Raw genomic sequence first — 21,114 nt, forward strand, 5'->3', positions numbered from 1 at the left:
AAAAAAGCAGACTTTTTTCCATTTTTTTTTTTTTGGAAAAAAAAAAAAAAAAAAAAAAAAGCAAACCATCAGTCAATTTTCTCCCACTTCCCAATAATGCACCGTGTTTGTGGATGTACGGGGCCAAAACGTGAACAGATTCAAGAGGTGTAGATAGACACAGCAGTTAGACCTTGCATGCTCCAAAATGCTCTTGTCCATTAGCTGTGACATGTAGCTGTCCAGAACTTTGCAGACAGACGCGCGCAGAGCTGGAATGTAGTGTTTTCGTTCCGCTGACCTGCACTGTCAATCAGAAGAACCTTGTGCTGTTTCAGCAGTGCCATCCAGGCTCCACAAATTCCACCCATACCACCCACATGTGTACGGCACACACAGACCCACAGCCTTCCACTGTGTGACAGATTTATTTCTATCTCAATACGCAGGATATCCATCTCTAATAATGTGATTCCTGCTGCAGAGTCTGTAAAGGAACTAAAAATCAATAACTGATGAAAAAGCACTTTTACAACAATTCACTCCGTCCATCTCTCAAGCCACAGAGTGATTGCCTCTTTCATTTCTCCCCCCTGCAATTGAAGTTCAAATTCATCGTAGAATTTGCTTTACGGCTTGCTGCCCGTTTGAGTCGGGCTCTTCCTGAGCGATGGCCGGCGACGACAGCGGAGGATGCTCGGGTTCAGGGATCGTGCGACTGCATGTTCCGTCTGTAGTCGTCTGTTCGACATTGTTTGTGCTCTTCCTGTTCCTAAACACACGGGTGGGAGGATATTTTCAATTTCCAATGGCCTTGACCTGGTTTCTGTCTGTTTCACAGGAAATTCGAAACGACTCGTGTTGAATTTTTATCTTCACTCGAAATGGCACAGGCTTTGTTTTTGTGAGTCTTCTGTTATCCCAAGTTTATAGGTACTTAAATGGACCCCTGCAATATTCGCTATGTGCTGTGTAATAAGACTTTTTAAAAACAAAATCATGGATATTCTGATCCAGAAAAGGAATTTTGATTCTCTAAGCCATCCTGGCTTTTACCTCCTGCACAATTTTTGCTTTTACAGTAATCTCCCACCTCCATTCAGCAACGTCTGAGAAAAACACTGCAGAAACCTCAGCTTTCTGTAAAGCAGGGCAGGCAGCAGCATAATTATCGTACAATAGGGAAAGTCACACGGTGGCCTTTTAATGACGCTCTCTGCCCTCACACCATCTCTACTATATTCAGAACCATTTATTTGTTTTGTGCGTGGAGCTTTTTCTTTTTTTTTTTTTTTCCTTTTTAGAGTTTTCTTTGCCTTCTGTATGCAGATCCTCAAAATTTAAATGCATACAGTTACAGTCAAAAGTTTATAAGTAAGCACTCATCATGAACAGGTATCTCATATTATGTTTTGGGCTTGCAATGATGTGTTTATGCACACGTTTCCAGAGTGGAATGATGAGCCAACTTCAGTGAATTTTAACAATCGGACGCACACGTTTAAATTTAGTGTGAATTTTCTGCCATCCATACAAGCTTAAAGTCATGTGTATAGTGCCAAACATGTACATACACCCCGATCATATTTGGTCACTAAATGTCACTAAGCAAGTTGCAGAGAAACCACACTCCTCTTTTTTTGTCCATTCGCAAACTACTATTTTACCAAGCTTCATTTCAGACATAGCAGAGCTCTTTTAAATTGATTGGTTTCCTGGTAAATTGTTTGGTTTTCCCTGTTGTTAGCCTCTGTTTCAAAACCAACTTTGATGTGCATCATCATTCTGTTGGAAAAAAACAATTTTGTCTGGTTTCAGACTTTGTGCAATTTTCACTTCCCAAAAGCAATTAAGACCTTCCCTTTGAGTGTCGACTGTGATTAAAAAGCCACTGCTCTCCCTGTTTAGATGGCAAAATCCAGCCGACCCACGTGTTGTGCAGTTGGACCAGAAGTTTGCATGCACTGAATGAAAAAAAACACACATTTTTTTCTCATTGTCTCAAGTTCAATCAGACCAAACTTTTCTTGTTTTAGTTTGCTAAAATTACAAAAATGATCTCTATCCGCTAAATGCCACAAGAATGAGAAAGGGAATATTTCAGAGATTTCTTGAAAAACACAAGGATAAATACAGAGTGATTGCTGTCTCTTTAAACAAGGAATGAAAGACCAGATGATGATGTAATGCCAGTGGAAACCTCTGACATTTTGACTGACACATTGGTGCCACACCTGCGGTTGTATTGTAAGGCCACACCTGGATCGCACTGCTTTTCTTGTTTGACACAATGGGTCAAACAAGAAGAGTAAGTCTGGTTCATCCTTGGGAGCAATTTCAAGATGCTTTAAGGTGCCACATTAATCTGTTCGAATAATTATTCAGAAGTATAATTACGTTGACAGTATGGGGATATCTAACCATCAGGTGTCTCGCGAAGGAAACAGGTTAGTCCCAGAGTTGAACGTGTTTTGGTTCAAAATCAACATTCACCTTGAAATGTATGGAAGCCATTACACCAAAAGAAACCTAAAAAAAGTCAGATTGCAGTTTACCAATGCACACAGGGAGAAAGACCTTCATTTTTGGAGATGTGTCCTGTAATCTGATGAAGCTAAGGTGGAAATGTTTGGCCATAATAACTATTGTTACATTTGGAGAAAAACGAGTATGCTTCTAACATCCTAACTGTGATGCACAGGAGTGGCAGTATCATGTTGTGGGGCTGTTTTTCTGCAGGAAGAAATGATAGACTTCATAAAATACATGGCATCATGAGGAAAGAACATTATGTGGAAATTTTTGAAACAACATTTAAATACGTTAACCAGTAGTGACACTAAGCATACAGCCAAACTGGCTATAAAGTGGTTTACAGACAAAGAACGTGAATGTTTTGGTGTGGCCTTTATAAAGACCTGATCTCACTTTGTAGAGAATTTGTAGCCAGATTTGAAAAGGCATGTACAAGCGAAGTGGCCTGCAAACCTTACTGAGTTGTACTGGTTCTGTCAGGACGAACGGGCCAGAACTCCAGCAAACTACTGTGAGAAGCTTGTGGAAGGAAACCCAAAACATGTAACCCAAGTCATACAGTCCAAAGACAATCCCACCAAATACTGTAGAAATGTCTCTAAACTTTGATTTTGAAGACATTCCTTTCTCGATCATTGATCCGATCACGTGCTTCTTGGGTGTCACAAAATGGGAGCTGTTAATACTTGGCGATTCTTCTAGTTTGCATTCCAGACCTCCTTCTGCTCTGCCATCTGTTTCCACAGAGCTGATGTCACTAAACTCGTGCTTTGTGTGCAGCTCTCCTAACACCTCGCAAAGCAAATATACATTGTTATATAAACATGCACACACGCATTGCTTGGCAAATATACACCGCATTCTTTTGCAATTGGGTGGGAGGAAGGTCTGCTGAAAAGTTTGCAGAGACTTGAGAGGCAGCTGGACGTCTGTGGAGACAAGATTTAAGTCTGCCTGCATTAACAACGACTGCTTTATAATGCAACATATATTTGAATAAGTTCAAATATAATTTTAAAGCAGCTGCCTTTTGGTTAAGATTTTATGTCCATTTTCTTTTGTAAGTATCCCAGTAGATTTTTTTTTTTAACTTTGTTTCAAAAGTGCCTCTTTTCTATAGACCTAAACCACATCAAGCTGGTAAAATGCAAGGTCACATCCAGCTGATTGAATCATCAAAATGCATTAGCTTGTAGTGAGACTCCTGTCCTGCAACTTTTAGATGCAGCCCGTCAGCAACACACCTGAATTGAATGCTTGAATTCCCTCATCAGCATGTCTTTCAGCTCCACAGAGGCCTGGTAGTGAACCACTGATTTGATTCAGCTTCATTGGAGATTGAGAACGGATGGAAATGCCCAAAAACAGGTGTGCCAAGCTTGTGGCATCACACTCAAGAAGATTTGATGGTGTAATTGCTGCCAAAGGTGCATCAATGAAATAATGAGGAAAGGTTGCATACATGTGATTGTTTTTTTTCTGCTCTTTTAAAGGTATTTGCGCAAATGTAAGAAATCACGTCTCGTCATTCTGGAATATTATATGCAGAGGTAGAAGTTAATCTATTTCGAAATAAAACTAACAAATTGAAAAAGGTGTTATGAATACCTTTTAAATGCAATGCAATTTGTATAATCATCATTTCAGCTTCTGCATTTAAGGAACCTCAACTGCATTTAATTAGCACTAGCTCAAAAGCTAAAATGGTTAACCTGGTCAAACCTGAATTAAGTTTCTTTCCTTTGTATGTGGGTTTTCTGCCAACCTGTAGTTAACTAGTCATTAATGCCAGCTCTGGTTAAGTCCCTGATATTCTAGTTCTTTCTTGGCCACAACTGGTTCCGGCTAGGGGAAATAAACAATTTCTTGATGAACAACCAAATATAAATGAATCAATTGTGACATTAGGACATCCGTTCCGCAGGAACACCAATGTAAATGATGTGATCTTGGACATTAAATTATCCATCTGTACTGTGATTCAGCAAAAACCCCTGAAAATTTTAATCGACAAACGGAGAATGGCAATGGCTCTCAACTTGACAAAATGACAAAACTCTATGTAATCTTTGGAGTTACCCCAAAGATTTCCGCTCTCTTGAGTTTGCTGAAAATGCATATTTCTGAAAAAAGCTGACAAGAATCAGGTCTTGGTAAAATGTCAACATAAATTTAATTTATATAGCACATAAAAACAGACATTGGATTGTGGAGACATTTTTTCTGGCATACCAAGAGGCTTTTAACAGCTTAGCTTTTGTAATTGCTGTCAGCTGTGGTCCCCACATCATAAAACTTTTTAGATCAATACAGACAATGGTAATTTGCTTCCTTTTGTGCATTGCATTTTACAAAGAAAGCAGCCAACAGCTCACTGGAGGCCTGTCTTAATTTACAGCATTTTAAGCTTCATGGTGACGACCGATGCACTCGCATCACTGAGCTCAGTAGGGAGTGGAAGCCTGTGTCCTCCAACTTCACTAATATACTCTCATGCATTTCAAAAGCTCATAAATGACACAAATCTGCGGCATGTTGATTCTGTACTACATCTGCAGACTGCCTAATTTCTTTGTGGTTTTACCTCAGTTCATTGCATGAACAAGTGCCAGGGGGCTGCTTAGCGACGTAGCCCATCATCCTGTGAGTGGATACATTTTAAAGGCTAAACTTTGTCTGATGTAAATAATCTGAGCTTCTTTTTTATGAGGTGTTGTAGGAGAATCATCCTTGCTGGGTTTTTCCTACTAATCTCTGATTCTTTTCATGTTTTTTTTTTTTTCTGACGACTTTGTCATGAATATTAAGTTTGCTAATATATATATATATATATATATATATATATTTTTTTTTTTTTAAATTGTTACCATAGTGTTCTGTATTCTGAGTCTGGAATCGTTATTTCGTTGAGGTACGCTTGCTTTAATCTGACTGAACAGAGGTGCAGGTTCAGTCCCACACCAAATTTGTAAACTGCTCTTCCTTCTTGATTCTTCGTGATGATTGTGGGAGTCGTGTGAACATTCACAGTTAAGGTGTGAAGATCTGTGGTCAGATCAAAGAATTCAAATGAAGAAAAAAAAAAAAACAACTTCTGACTGTTCTCAAAATGTGAGCACTGTCCATTAAATACTGCACAAATTATACAACATGTAAGTATATTGTCCTGCTTCTATTCACATCTTCTATTCCACCTTCTGGATTCCAGTTTTCCTGATTTGACTCATCGGTTTATCTTTAGACGCGTCTCCATTACGTTACCCTGAACCTTTATGCCCCGGGACTTACATGCCCTGAACCCTTAACGTCCCCGGGGCCGTTTGTTGTGTGTTTTTGGCTGCTGCGCTGCGTTTGTGATATGTAAATTACATCTGCTGACGCTGAGAGGGTTGTCTGGCTCTCTTCTCCACACTGCTGCCAAGTGTGTAAAAAAGAAATGGAAAATAAAAAGGGCTCCTTCTCTAAAATAAAAATAAAAAAAACATGGGTTTTCTATAATAAAACTATAAGCAATGAAACTTTAACAGCTTTGGTCCATAACTTGGATAAACAAGATCCCAATCTCTGTATAACTGTGGCAGATATTAAATGATCACAGATGCAGACTTCTACATTCACTTGCATTTGTAGTAAAAGTGAGATGAAGGGGAGGATTATCAGGGTTATGTTTTACTCAGTGAAACAGCATTAAGATCTCTTATAGGAAAAGTGTAAAATTTAATGATCTTTAATAAACTATATTTAAGAAGTGTTACTGGAACATAATCTTTGGGTGGGGGCGAGGGAGGATAAATCCTAGCTCTGAACTGCCCTGGTTCAGGGAAAAGGTTTCTGACAGTCTAACAAGTTAAATTATACATTGACTGCAGCTTCATTATGCAGCAAACATGGCACGTCTGTGTAAAAAAGCAGATATAACCTGTTTTTTTTGTTTGTTTTTTTCCTTTTAATTATTATTTTAAATTGCTGCTGTTTGCTGTTGTTTTTTGTTGTGTGGTGGGTGGAGGGGTTATGCTGTGTGGGGCTGTTTTCACAGCAGATTTTTTATTTTATTTTATTTTTTTGGAATAAGATGCTCTAAAAGACGCATTGTCCATTAGAATGATTTGAATTCATAACCTACATCTGTGTTATAGGCAGACGAGTATGCATGCATCTGATGAAAGAGCATTATTTGAGTCATTAAAGACTTGACTTGGAGAGAGAGAGAGTCGTGAGCCACTCTGGTTCACAGTGCTCAGAAGCTTCTGACACCTCCTGATGCCTTCTTTCATGTTTACATTTACCTTCCTGTCACAGCTCATTCCCTGCATGCCGACGTTAACGGAGCCGAAGCCCGAACCAGCTAACCAGGTGCCGCAACCTCGCGTCGCCTCATTTCCTTCCCGTCTTTTTCTTTCTTTCCGTCTTCTTACCATCTCCTAACTTTTTGACTTTGTCAGCCCTCCCATCTCTGCGCTGCTCCTGTATCATGCTTAATTATTGAAGTCAGTGTGTGTGTCTGCAGGGAGCTGCTCAATACCTCCTCATCAAAGCCTCGGTTTGTGTTTGCTTGTTTATCTCAGACTGCTATTCTAGGCGTTCTCCTCAAGCCCTGATGAGATACAAGCCTCCACTCCCTACGGAGGCTTATACTGTAAGCTGTCACTGCACCTTCAGTCATTCAAAAGCCTTCCACGGGAAAATGTAGTCTTTTTCTACTTCTGTTGCTCTGCATCGATGGGATGTTTCTGAATTGTGTCTGTGCGCATCTTTTTTTAGAGTTGCATGATGAAAAGCAGGTTAGATTTTTATTTTTTTTTTCCACAGTTGCATTGTTTTCCTCCCTCTCTCTTTTTCTTTTATTCCTGTCTCTCTTCGAGCACAGGGATGTGTTTGCCAGTGTTTATGAGGGACCTCTTTTGTGACCCCCACCCTCACCCCCATCCACCCACCCGCTTACACCTGGAGGGCGCCAGGAGGAATCCCTCTGGCATCAAGAAGATGAGGTTTCTGTCTATGATGACTAACACCCTCTAAGGCCCTGGAAGATCTTCCGTTCTGAGGGAGCAACAATAGCCTGTGCTGTGCAGAGCTCCCCTCTGGGAAGAAAGGAGAGACCTCATTTGTAGAGTGTGTGAGCTTTATAAGTGTGTGCAGCATAGCATCTGCACACACAGCACAGGATTGTTTTTGTTTTGTTTTGTTTTGTTTTTTGTTTTGTTTTTTTATAACTAGATGATCTACAGTTGCAGCCAGAAATTTGCATACACTCATCATGGCCATGAATGATATATTTTGGGGATGTGAATGGTTTATTTGAATTTTTCTTTTTTTCAGAGTGTAAAGCACATGGGGGGGGGGGAACAAAACTATCAAGTAATATTTGCACAACTTTATGAATTGTCTGTAACCCACAGCTCAGACATTTCCATACATACCGATAATATTTGGGTAAATGTTACAACCTTTACCAAACTCTTTTTGTAACCATCATCAAGGCTCTAGCATCCTAGCTGAATATGTGATTCCCTCCTCTTGAATAAAATTATTTACTTTTTAAGATAATCAACTTGGACTGAAATAATTAATTGTGATGAATTGATTATTGAAATAATCATCAGCAGTAAAGCTAGTTTACAAAATATACAATTTACATTTAAGATGAAGATGAACAATTCTTTTTTGTGTGTGTGTGAATACATTCTACCCAGAACTCCTCAAAGTTTGTATCTTCACCTGGCTCAACTTCAGTAAACAAAAAATCATCCTCACGTACAAAACACTATTATCCATGGCAACAAACCAACCCCAGAGCATTATGTTGCCATTAACACTGATAGTTGGCACAGTAATTTAAAACTTTATTTCCTGCAAGTTTTAGTCAAGCACGAAGGAGTAGAAAGTGATATTGATGATCCAGCAGTTTCCAGTTCATGTCAGGTTTGAGCTTTGGCCGTGTCTCAGCCGTTTCTGATTGACAGATGGTTGAAAATGAGAGGACCACGACCCCAAGGACTCGTCATATTTAATTTTGGATGAGACAAAGCAGGTTAATATTAAGTGGTTGGAAACACCCTGACCTGAACTGTACTGAAAATGAAAATAACAGTGGGATGAATGGAAGTGTTTGAGTGCAGTTCATCTGGCAAGTATTCACAATACCACTTTTTTTTTTTTTTTTTTTTTTTTTTTGTAAAATCCAGGTGGTATAATTATCAAACCCTGAAAAAAGAACTGTTTGGGTTTGAAAAATAACTGTTTGGGTAAAATTACTGTCAATAAATGTACATTTCTGGCTTTCGTAAGATTTGTTTTTCTTTGTCCTTTCAATTGATAAAACCAGAGATTTCTGAGCCGTTTTTTGTTGTTGTTGTCGTCGTAGTTGGTGAGAGCACAAGAATGATGGAGTGCTGAGGAGCTGGTTGCTATGTATGACTCTTCTTTAAGCTCTCTTGTGTACCTTGGGGTTTTGTAGAACTCAAATATTTTCCAATTTAGTGTTAGCTGCAGGGAAAACCCTAATATTTCCTCTGCTCCTTTTCTCAGACAGAACGTGTCACGACAAAACTTGAAGATTAACTATGGATCAGAAGGGGGACATTCTTGTGGTTTTTATTTGGGACTGTGGGTCAGAGGAGCTCTGTCGTTAAGGGCACATGTTGCCTTATGCTTGCCAAATTACACACTTTGCCAACTGTGAAGGCTGAACCTGAGCCTCTGCCTCTGATCTTGCTCCCACTCATCAGCTTGCCTACTCAGTCTCTGATGTTGCAGGAACGAGACTGCAGGAGTTTGGGGACTTGTGCAGAAATGCTCTTTGATTCTTCTCTTCAGATGACAGCCAACATTTACACTTACAAAGATGAAAACAAAACAAAAAAAAAATTACAGCACAAAAGCTGGGAAAATTGACACACCAACAGAAGAAAATGCTCTGTTGGATTTCAGAGGAATTCCGTGGATTTTTGTTGTTGTTTATTTTTTTTTGAAAGTACAGGGGGGGGGGGGGGTTGCTCTTTCCAAACCCCCTACCGTGATAAAAACTTGTGGAGTGAATGGATCCAGTTGAGTGTTTGTGTGTTTGTTAACCACAGAGCTCTAAACTTTGATCGTGTCCTGGTGTCTGACAGGTGCCAGGATGGATGAGGCCGAGAAATACAAACAGCGACTGGAGGCCATTGCTGTGAGTACACACGCATAAAAAACACACAGCATAGAGAGATTCAGCAGCTCTCTTTTTGCTATCTGGACATTTTAAATATTTCACTGAATGTGAACGTGACGAGCGGGTTTGACTGAAACAGTCAGCGGATGGCAAATAAATGTGATTTTGCAAATTATTAAAGAAACTGAAGAATATAATTAAAGAATAAAAATTAAATGCATAAAATTCAAAATGAAGTCTAATCTCATGTACAGTACTTTGAAATGTCTTGTTCCTGAAATGTGCTGTACAAATAAAATTTGATTGATTGATTGATTTGTTATTTCTTATAAATGTCTCCCATTGCCATGGTGACTCATCATTAGAAAAGCAATATAATCATTAGACAAACATCTTAAAATTATAGAAAAACAGCTTGATGGAAAATGGGGGGGAAAAACAGTAAAAGACAAACAAACGAAAACACATTTTGAGTCCACAGCAACAGGCTGCTATTGGAGCAGCTCTATTCATGTGTTTGAATGATGTGGTGAAAGCCCAGACCTCCATCTCCAGCTGGCTCTTACAAACGCTGTGTAGCAGCAGAAGCCAACCTGCTTAAAAGGAGCTGGAACATTATTATTATTTTTTTTTTGTCCCCCTCTGATGAAAAGATTACCATCCATCTGCTAAGGTGTGCCAAACATAAATACACCGAAAAAAGCTTTTCTTTTTTTCATATGCTCCTCGCTTAACTATTCAAAATATTGTGCAACATCAAAATAGTGAATGTGTTGGTCCAATGGAATTTAAAGCCCAACCAAAATCTGTTTCAATTCCAGGTGCAACAGAACAAATTAAATGCTTTGAGTCTTTTCTAGTAATCTATTTTAATTAATTATTTTTGGTTCAGTTTATGTTTTATTTTAGATTAACTGTGTTTATGATGATTTGTTCCTGCGCTTTACGTGATCCTACTTCTGAAATGAAATGAATTTTGTTGTGCTTCGGTACAATGGCAATTAAAGCATTGTGGTTCTGACTCTTCCTGTGCTCTGTGCAGACTAAACCCTTAAGTCTCTTTCTCTGCTGTGTCTCTTGTTCTTGTCCAGGAGAAGCGCCGGCTACAGGAAGAGCAGGACAAAGTCAGAAGAGAAAAGGAGGATGAGCGGCTTAGACAACAACAGCTCAAGGTCTGACACGCATGATGATCTAACCTTACACACACGCATGCACACGCACACTCATTTACATCCTGCCTTCATTTTGCTCAGCAAACATCATCTGTGTATTTACTCCAGCTTGTTTGTATGTCAACTTTCTTCACACATTCTCTCTCCACACACTCGCATAGATGACCTGTAAGTATAACCTGTCACGTTTCCTGGTTCTGCCTGTTCCCTGGAATCCTAGAGGCAGCCCCTTCCTCTGCCAAAATCATTTTTATGTGACTGTTTACACACACTCTGCAAGTCACAGCGCTGCTCCATTGTTTTCACATAATTTCCAAACTGCCGTTTCCACTTCCTACTCCACGGTCTTTTGCCGCCCTTAGGCACATTCCTCAAATTGTGCAAAGTTTGTCCAGTAGAAGGACACGTTTTTTTGTTTTTTTTTCGTGGTCCATGAAGGTACGTGTATGAAACATGTAGGAAAGCGTCGACGCTGCAGTCTAGCTGTGAGTTTGTGCACCGTGCTTCAGCAGTGAACAGCAATTTTTGGATAAAAAAAGAAAAAAAAAAAAGAAAAATTGCTACAGATTTTAAATATTGACCTTGAATTTCAATCCAGATATGTGCCCTTTTACGGGAGGTGTTATCATCACAGCCTTTAGTGAATCCATTTGCTTTGGCATTGAAGCTGACCTCAGTGCAAATATAAATAAGCGATACGTGAAAGCATCAACTTGCATGCAGCTCCTTGCCTGCAGGAAACTGTAGAGAAGGCAGCGCCCTGTACAGGGAAAAGGAACAGAGCCAGACTTGTTCTGCTCTTCACAAGGAGACAGAGGTGGTATTGTGCCGCCTTCAGTTACTATAAGTAGGTAGCTGCAGGTTAAGGTTACCAAAGGTTGGAAATCTGGGCCTTTCTGGTGGATGGGAATCATACATTTAAGGTTTAGGTTTACAGTCTCACAGAAATATTAAACTTTATATATATTATTGCTGTTCAACTAAAAAGCTTGAATATATTTTTTTGGTATTTTATGTGACAGACTAACCTTAAGTAGTGCATAACTATGAAATGAAAGGAAAATAATACATTCCTCTTATTTGTTTTTAAAAAATGTATATCTTCTGTTTGGTGCACTTAGCATGAATTACTAGTCTAATTTACCTAAATAAAATCCAATGCAATCAACTGATTTGAGAAGCCACATAATAAGTTAATGTTGTGCCTGTGTGAAATGTATCCTCTGCATGAGTCCATCTGTTCTATGAACGCCTCACATGATTGTTAGATAATAATTAGTGGCCAAACTACAATGGAATGGTCTAGAGTAGGCTAGGAGTATCCATAATTGGAATGGCTCAGTCAAAGTAAAGACATAAATCCAATTGAGAAGCTAGGGCAAAAACGTAAATCATTTTTCTCACAACAAAAGACCATATTTAAGTTGTACCATGCAGCAATCAATAGCCTAACTGGCTAAATATAAGAAATAAGCTGGTTGACACGTTCACGGTCATTATCTTACCTCAGTAGATGTGGTTCTGCTGAGTTTATGATTTTATGTTAATTTTATGTTGGGTGCAGCAGAGATGGACAAGAAGCTGAGTACAGCAGAGATCTGGCGGAGCACTTTGTGGGCTGGTGTGGAGACAATCATCATATCATATGGTGTTCAAATTTGAACAAAACAAAGGATGTGATTGTAGATTTCAGAAGAAACAGAACTAGGTCAAACACTATTTCCATCATGGTGAAACAGAGGTGGAGGTAGGTGAGGAATACAAATAACCTCATGTTTACCTGGACAACAGTTCCGTTTGGAGACTATCGTAGAACCACTGGAGATGATGGTGCAGTGAAGAATTCTTAATAAAATTAACAAAGTTACAGACAACCATGAGCATCCGCTTTATGAGACTGCTTTACAACAAAGTATCTTCAGTCAGGCTTCAAATGTGTCGCTGTAATACAGACTGCTTCAGGAGATTGTCCCTGCCCACATTAGCATCTATCTACAGCTACTTAACTCTTTTAACTGTCAACCCCAAAAACAGTTACATGCAAGTCAAAAAGTCCATGGGGACACCACTGTCCTCATGACACTTGAGGGGTTTTAAAGGACCTTGGATAATATGAGTTACAACAACATTTAATTTCCCTTTGGAATTAATAAATTACTTTTGAATTAAATTTGAATTGAATTATACAGTGTCTCAAAATAAAAGTCCAAAGATTAACAAACAAAGTATTTTCACTGTTGCTTGGATACGGTGACAGGCAGTTATTTTCATTTGAACATTCTGTTTCCCGTAGCAACCGTATAATAACAGGACCATAACAGACAGTTGCAAGTGGCTAACTTGTTTGCGAATGAGGAAAAAGTGGGTGAATAACAAGACAACATTTACCTTGACTGGTATATTAGCTGAAGGTACACTATTTGTCATGTCTTTGTTTTATTAATTTACTGTTTTTAAATGTGTGTTTGCTTTATATTTTCCTGAAGGCTAAGTTATGACAGTTAGGTAGCTAACTGCCAGTTGATGCTAATTTAATAATCTTAATGAAATCTTGGTAGCCTAGTTTGTTTTCTATAGACTTAATGTGGTGTTTAAAATGTATTAAAATCATGTAAATAACAGCTAACCAACCAGCATTTTTATTTGTAACATCCTTTAAGATCTAAAATATGTATAGTGACATACATAACAAAGATGCTAACGCTGCAGCTAACATTTTTGAGAGACCTTGGAGAAGTGGACAATATATGAAGTGTTTTCAGTTCAGTTAAAAAAAAAAAAATAGATTATAAATAAAAGCTGTAAACCATAGTTAAGTTTTTTCAAGAAGATTTGTAGATGATGACGGCTATGGGCTGGGCATGAAGAACAACCTCTTGTGGTGGTCAGTATTACAGCAAAGAGGCCTCTACAGTCATGAAGAGGATTGCTGATGATGTTCTGTGTTTTCTGAAGAAATCTCATCATCTCTAGCGATTCAAAAGCAGTCCACAGTCAGTTTGTTTACCTTTTTAAGTAACTAGCTCTGATGCTACCACCCCAACACGTTTGACAATAGATCAGGCAGAGAAGATTGCACTGCTCCAAACACTGAAAGCACAGTCTGCTCCCCTCTTGCTCCGCTGCTCCTCTGAGTAGCTCTGCAGATGACAGGACACAACTTTGTGGTGCTCATGTGGTGTTGACCACCTGGTTAGACACACAACACTTCAGCCTCACAGACTATGGTCTGTTTGTCAGGAAGTCATTGATCCAGGCGATTGTTGAGGCTTCCACCTGTGTCGTATTGTGTCTGACAAAGGAAATCAAGCTGAATTATGTTAAATGCACTGGAGAAACAAAAAACATATCCTCACAGCGCACTTTGTCCAGATGACTGGGTTTGTTGAAACAGGTGTATGAGGATATCTTAAATCCCACTCCATGGCAATAGGGCATCCTGAAAGGTGCTTATTTACTGACTCGTGTGGGCCAAAAGGAGTGTCTTCATAATGTGGGATATCAGTGGGATCATCAATGAGGATTTATTTGGTGCTGGAACAGGGCAAGATTTTTTCCACAACAGTGGAACGTTCTTCTGTTTCAGACTAAGGTTGTATCTTCAGAACCACACAGAGCTGCTCTGCATAGTCCTTCAGGTCAGGCAAAACTTGATTAACACTAATCTTTTTTTTTTTTTTTTTTTCCCTCTTACCCTCTTGCTTAAATTCCAGAGGAAGTCTTTAAGAGATCAGTGGCTGATGGAAGGAAATCCTTTGTCTCCCTTGTCACCAAACACCCAGAACACCGTTTCCTCTCTGTGGGGAACACAAGAGCAGGATATGGAAAAGCATGCTGACAGGTACTGTCTGTTTTGTGTATGTGGATGCTAGTCAGAGAAAGAGGAAGAGTTTGGGATTGTTAAAACAGGTGGAGAGGCTGGCAGCATAATTTCTTCTTTTTTTTGTATGTGTACAGCTGGTACATAGCAGGTAATTTAAATTCATGGATGCAACCTTTTCCGTTCTGTTTGTTTTGATGAGATTTTAACTTTGGCACATTATGTTCTCGTTTTTATCGACAGATTTTTTTTTTCTCTGTAGATATGTCAAGAAATTGAGAAATGACTGCCATTAGAGACTCAAAAAATATGTATATTTTAATAATTTCTTAAGAATCAAAGAAAATTGTCAGCAGGGTTATACTAACAGGTAAATAGCAGTAAGAAACAGAGAACGTTCTAGTCTGTTTTTGAAAAACAAAAGTGTTATTTTGGTGGAAATGTTTTGTTTAGTCAGTGAAGAAAGTAATTTGGTGTTTAAAGCTCCTAAAGAGAAATGGGGGTCGGGTAAAACTGATACCTGCAGGTCTGAGCTTTACGAAACTGGTCGTTAGAGCTCAGCCACAAAACCTATGGTTGGTATTTTTACTTTTTTTTTTTTGTCATCATGTCATATTTATAGTCTTCAAGATCTGAAGTACACTTTTTTCAAAAAAGATCCTCTTTTTAACAAAACATTTTACACACACTGTTAACACACATCATCAATATTAGTTTAAAAAAAAGACAAATGCCACTGTTAAACAGTTTTTCCTCCTCTGATTTGCTTAATTTCCCCTTGGGAGCTGTAAAGTGTTTTTCGTGCTGAAATGAATTATCTTTCACCACGGTACAATGTCTACTGCTCTGTGAAAGCCACATAGAGTTTGAATGCGTTGCCTCTTTCATCCATGTGCGTACTTACACGCTTGTGTGTCCGTCTCAGGTTGCAGTCGGAGGATCAGCAGGTGACTGCACAGAAAGATCACGAAATGGTGAGCAAATCTCTTGTGGAAGGCGCACGTTTACGCTCGCATTGTGCACACAAAAGAGGGGCTGGAATATGTGTCGAACTTGTTTGCTACATCATCTTCTATTAGGCAGGAAATTTCCCACATCGCCTCTCTGTGGCTCTCTGCCATGCATAATGCATTTGCTCGCTCAGTGTACCTTTGATGTAGCACCCCCTGTTGAAAAGCAGGAACTTTATGAATGTGAGCAGCACTTTAACATAAAAAAGTAGAGAGCTTGATCCACTCTTAAATAATTGTTTTGCCACCAGTTATGCATTTTATTAGCACATCTGTTGCTAATTTAAAAAAAAAAAAAAAAATTGCGTTGTACATTGCGTTCTGCAGCTTCTCTGGGTCTACTGTGTGATTCAGTTTCTTTTCCTTAGATCAACATTCCAGTAATTTTTTTTAATTAAATGTTTGAATATACAAATGCATATTATTAATTTTCATCAAGGTAAGATGAAAGTGACATTGTTACATAATTCTTCTAATAAGCAAGTAAGTAAGTTTAAAAATTCACTTTGGGGCAAGTTTTGGACAACTTCACAAATAGAGAGTGCATTTTTTTTGCATAAGGTTAATTTATTTTTGTTGTTTTAAATCTGATCTTACAAGGTGCAGTAAAAGGGGTCACATTTCTGTTAAAGGGGGCCCAAGGATAAGTAAACTTCTCTTTTTCGCAATTGAAGCTTTGCACACTTCTACACCAAGCCTTTCCAGCTCAATCGCTCCCTCTGGTGACGAGGCAGAAGTTTCAGCGTGGTTCAAATGCCAGAGATTCAAAATTAAACCATCACCATGGTTTTAGCTGGTTAAGGCGTCAGACACAGATTCGGAATGTCACCAAAGGAAGTGTGTTACAACAATATATTTCTTTTTTCTTTTTTTTTTTAAGGCAGTTTCTGATGAGACATGACAGATTCACCTTTTCATGCGATTCTAATTTAAGTTCTCTGCTTCTCCCTCTTCCTCACAGGAGGCATTAAAAGAGGCAGAAACCAAAGCAGGTATGTGGAACGAAATGAACATAAAGCTGGATCAGAACTGCAGTGGCATAAAAAGTATGCATTCAATTCAGAGCCAAATGGTAAAACACTCATGAAGCAGCAACCCTCCTGCTTCCACTGTTGATTCGGTTTTAGCTGAGAGATGAGCCACGAATCCATTTCACTCATGCAGCTGGCATATTTGAAAGTGTAAAAAAAAAAAATCCATCCTGTTATTATCTGAACAAACAACAAGTAAGAAGGGAACAAAGGTCACCGTTTTGCGGCAACAGCTGCCACGCAGCGATACCCGACAATGATTCTTTTACGTCACTGTGGAGGAACTTTGAACCACGCTTCTTTGCATAATTGATTAAATTCAGCATTGCTGGTGCGCTTCGGATCACTGTCCTGCGGTGCTACTTGGTTTTGTTGAAAATAAACCATCCTCAGACCATCATGACACCACCACAACGTTTTTCTGGAGTGCTGCGCTAGTTTTTACACCAAATTTAACGTTGGGCATAACCTCCCAAAAAACTCCACCGAGGTCTCGTCAGTCCACAGGATGTCTTCTCAAGGGTTTTGGAGATCACAAAAATGTTTTTTTTTATGCCAGATGTCTGACAGGCTGTGGAATTCTCCCACAGCGCCTCTTTCCCGTCTCTTTCTTACAAAATGAAAACATCATTTTGAAGACAGCTTTGTTACATTTGCCCAGGCCATCTTCTTTATCTTCTAAAGTATTGAAGTGTGACAATTAGAAAAAGCAGAGGAAACGTGTAAGCTGCCCTACGTTTGCTTCATAGCAGTGTGTATTTTGAAAAGTGAATTTCAGTGGATTTTTTTTTTTTTTTTACATCAGAAAAAAGTGATACTTTAAGATTCTTTGCTATGTGATACCAAGCTTGATATCTCTGTATAATCAGACATCAAGTATTTATGTAACAGTGAAAAGCGAAGCATAGCCGTCATCCATCTGGACACCTGTTTTTAATGCTTGCATGTTCATCTGTCCAATCATCTGACCTTTTACTAAGTGCACTTTACTGTCACTCACCACAGCAGCTGTGCTTCTATTGCTCTGCTTGCTCGTTTTCAGTTGTTTTTTTTTTTTAATTTGCAGGAAATAAAATCAAAGTGGATGCTATTTAAACAAATAATATGGCTTAGTTTAGTCAGGATTTGGTCACCTTCTTGTAATACCCTTAATATTAGGCCATCAGAGGATCCACAGTTGTATTTATTAAATAACCCGTTGATCTCTATTTGTTTTGCCCTCAGAAAACATCTACAACGTTTCGGAGAATGGAGATTCTACAGCATTAAGACACGGTGAGTAGAAAGAATGTCTCTGCATCGATTTAGGTTCTGTGGCTTTGACAAGTTTCTTTATTTCAACCGGATTTCAATCGAAAATCACTCCATTACGAAACTTAGCTTACGTGTCGTTGGTATAGTCTTTGCAACCCGAGCAAGCCATGATTAATTTCAACTTCAGTCACAGGTTGTGAGCCTAACAAGCTGGCATTTATGGAATTGTAGAGCTGATTTTTTTTTTTTTCTTTTGCTGTGGTTTTACGCTTCTACAGATCTTGGCAACCATTTTAACGTCATCTGAAAAAAATGCAACTATTTCAAACTCCCGTTTTCAATAGCAATGTCCGTCCTTGCAGTCAAAATAACATTCACAGCAAAAAATTGAATTAAGGATGTCAAATTTTTCCATTGACAGATGTTTGAGTTGGGTATGATGGATGCATTTTTATATTTCCGAAACATTATTTTTAATGGGAAGAATTGATTTATGCATATTTGGTTAGAGTATCCTCCAAGTCTCTCTACTTTCATCAACAGGAAGAAACACTACTTATTCAAGAATGCCTGCTGCATTTGGTAGTTTGGAAATATCATTTTTTATTTGTGTTATGTTTGAGATTAGCAGATTAGCAGACAGATCCTGCTTAGTCACATAGGCAGCCATAACATGTAGCATGAAGGGGGAACTCCGATGAAAATACGTCCTTTCTCTGTTCATTTTTTTATGTTAATTTTGTTCCATCACGATCTTATGCCAAGCTGTGTAACACCATGGGATCCCTTATCGGCGTAACTGTCGGAATGCATTGCATCAACTGAACTCAAGACATTTGCATCCTAAAGAAAGAGGGTGAAGAGCAGCCAAAGTTCACAAAACGGTAACCCAATGTGATGAATCTGAATTCACCTTGATGGGCACTAAAGCGCAAATCTTGCATTTTTAAAGGGCAGCGGGTGTACAGATGTGTCGGTTGGGATGCCGCTGAAACAGGAGAGAACTTGAAACAAAATCTGCACGTCTTTTTATATTAAAATCATTCAAAGTTGATGACTCAGCTGTCCAACGCCGCTAACTCTCAACTTTCACTCGCGACACACCACGCACTACAGTACTTCAAAGGTTTCCGACCACTTTTTATATGGAAATCCTCTAATACTTGTTGCTCCAAATAACTTCAAGATTCCTGCTCCTGTGCCCACACACATGCTTGTGCAAACAAATAAATAAATATGTAATATATAACATAACTCTAACACCGTTCCAGTTAACATAGTCGAAGAAGTCACTTAATTCTTTGACTTTTAACTGTTTTTCTAGTTATTGCAGTGCTTGTTGAGAAATATGAATAGATAGTTCCCTTCATTTTTATGAGTTAAGATATTTGTGTATTATTAATAATTTTTTATTTATTTTTTTTTACATGCAATTCTGTGTTTTTCAGAACCAGCTGGTGATGAAATCAAAGTGAACCAAAATACACCACAGGGTGAAACCGCAGTCATTTTGACCAACGGCGGGGGCAGCGGCGAAGACGTCTCAGGGCAGAGTGAGACGAGCACAATAGAACCAGCCGGAACCACCAAGGATGCCAGTAATGCTGAGATGGAGTCAGAGATGAGCACAACTGCCACTGCTCTCAGTCAGGTTCCAAAGGCTGACGCGAATGAGGAGGAGGGAGAAGAAGACGGGACTCTGGTGATGAGAGCAGAGTGTGTGTACATCACAGATGAAGGGGATGATGTCTCTGGGGACCTTTCTTCCCTGAAGGACCAGCAGGAGTTCACGCAGAATCCAGAGGGAGTTCAGGAGATTGTAGAGGTTGTGGAGCAGGTAGCAGAAACAGGAGGAGGTCTAGAAACAGGAGGAGGTCTAGAAACAGGAGGAGGTCCAGAAGCAGGAGGAGGTCCAGAAGCAGGAGGAGCTCCAGAAACTTCACCTGTGACTGAGAATGGGGAAGCAGCTGAGCTCACTGTCAAAGACCAGCTAACACCTGAAGACAGAGGAGACATTAAAGGCGATACAGAACCAAACGGCCAGCCAGATGAAGGGACAGAAGTTGAAGGCCGTGATGAAAAACAGGAAGGGCCAGACTGCCCACAGCCACCCACAGCCCTGGACTCTGGTGCCGTTTCTTTGGTGCCCGTCTATGCCGAAGCATCTCCCTCTGCTCTCATTTCGGAGACGGAGGCTGAGGCCAAAGCTGAACCACCAGCGGCGCCCGACGTGACTGAAGAAGCAGTAAAAGTGGAGGAACGTGCCTGTAATCTCGGCCAGTTCCAGGAGGTGCTTCTGACTGATTCCCAGGACAACCAGAACACAGAGGCAGAGCCTGGAGAGCAGGAGGCCCTTCTGCAGAAAATCCCATCCCCCGACCTGAACGTAGAACTCGCAGGACCGAACAGCCTTCCCTGTTCAGAGACACGGAGCCCAAGCAAAGCGAGCCAGGGGGAGAAATCTGAGACGCCCAAACAACAAACCTGCCAGTGCTGCTCTGTCATGTAATCGTTCCTCCGGTCACCTTGGTTTTATGCATCCATTCCATTTTTGCTGCATTTTTTATTATTTTTTTTCCTACTACTCAAACCTGAAACAGCTTGATATTACGGATTTTTAGCCTCATTAGCTCATTACCTGGAACAACCTTATTAAATTCTCTTTGTACAAACAAAACTAAAACATGGAGGACTTTGTTGAGTTTGAGAGAACCTTCATTGTTTTAGACATAAACTAGTTAGACTACAAGCACCTCCACAACTAAGTTGCAGTCAAGTAAAAACAAAATGCTATTTGCAGTAATAAATATTTGACCATAGCTGGTGAAACTTGTTTTTGTCTTTGATTTCTAACACTTCTATCCATTTAGGCATTTTATGGGCAACACTAATAGTCCAAGTAAAATTTTTAATTAATCTGGAACATTGTTATAGTGTCATACGCAGTATTGATTTTATTTATAAACTGGGACCACCAGTTAGCATTTTAGGAACCTCAGACGATTTTAAAAGACAGAATTATTTTTGAATACCTGAAAGTGTGAATATAGTATTTCTGTGAATTGGTGTACATACTGTAAACAAAACTGCTTGTGGATCTTTGGAGCGTTGATGCGACTGTTGGACGGGTTCATGATTAAACCGACGTTTGTGCTACTCTGTGTCA

General features: G+C 39.4%; 1 protein-coding gene across 6 annotated transcripts in view; it reads left to right on the forward strand.

The window, feature by feature from the left end:
* Positions 1-21,104, forward strand: part of palm3 (paralemmin 3) — a 38,620-nt gene extending 17,516 nt beyond the window's left edge. Inside the window, exons 1-8 of one of the 6 annotated variants that reach the window (XM_015056528.1) lie at positions 9,522-9,679; positions 10,753-10,833; positions 14,547-14,674; positions 15,579-15,627; positions 16,625-16,655; positions 17,919-17,969; positions 19,397-19,804; positions 19,841-21,104. In XM_015056528.1, the coding sequence (XP_014912014.1) occupies positions 9,635-9,679; positions 10,753-10,833; positions 14,547-14,674; positions 15,579-15,627; positions 16,625-16,655; positions 17,919-17,969; positions 19,397-19,804; positions 19,841-20,457 (1,410 nt within the window). In that variant the 5' untranslated portion in view covers positions 9,522-9,634 and the 3' untranslated portion in view covers positions 20,458-21,104. Of the gene's footprint in view, positions 1-9,521; positions 9,680-10,752; positions 10,834-13,107; positions 13,245-14,430; positions 14,472-14,546; positions 14,675-15,578; positions 15,628-16,624; positions 16,656-17,918; positions 17,970-19,396 lie in introns of those variants that run through there. The other 5 variants (XM_015056363.1, XM_015056284.1, XM_015056447.1 and 2 more) reach the window with 5 other exon arrangements.
* Positions 21,105-21,114: the final 10 nt, after the last annotated feature.

The sequence above is a fragment of the Poecilia latipinna genome, unplaced genomic scaffold, assembly GCF_001443285.1.
Source record: "Poecilia latipinna isolate Pla-1442-1.1 unplaced genomic scaffold, P_latipinna-1.0 Scaffold4, whole genome shotgun sequence".
In the NCBI taxonomy this organism is placed as follows: Eukaryota; Metazoa; Chordata; class Actinopteri; order Cyprinodontiformes; family Poeciliidae; genus Poecilia; species Poecilia latipinna.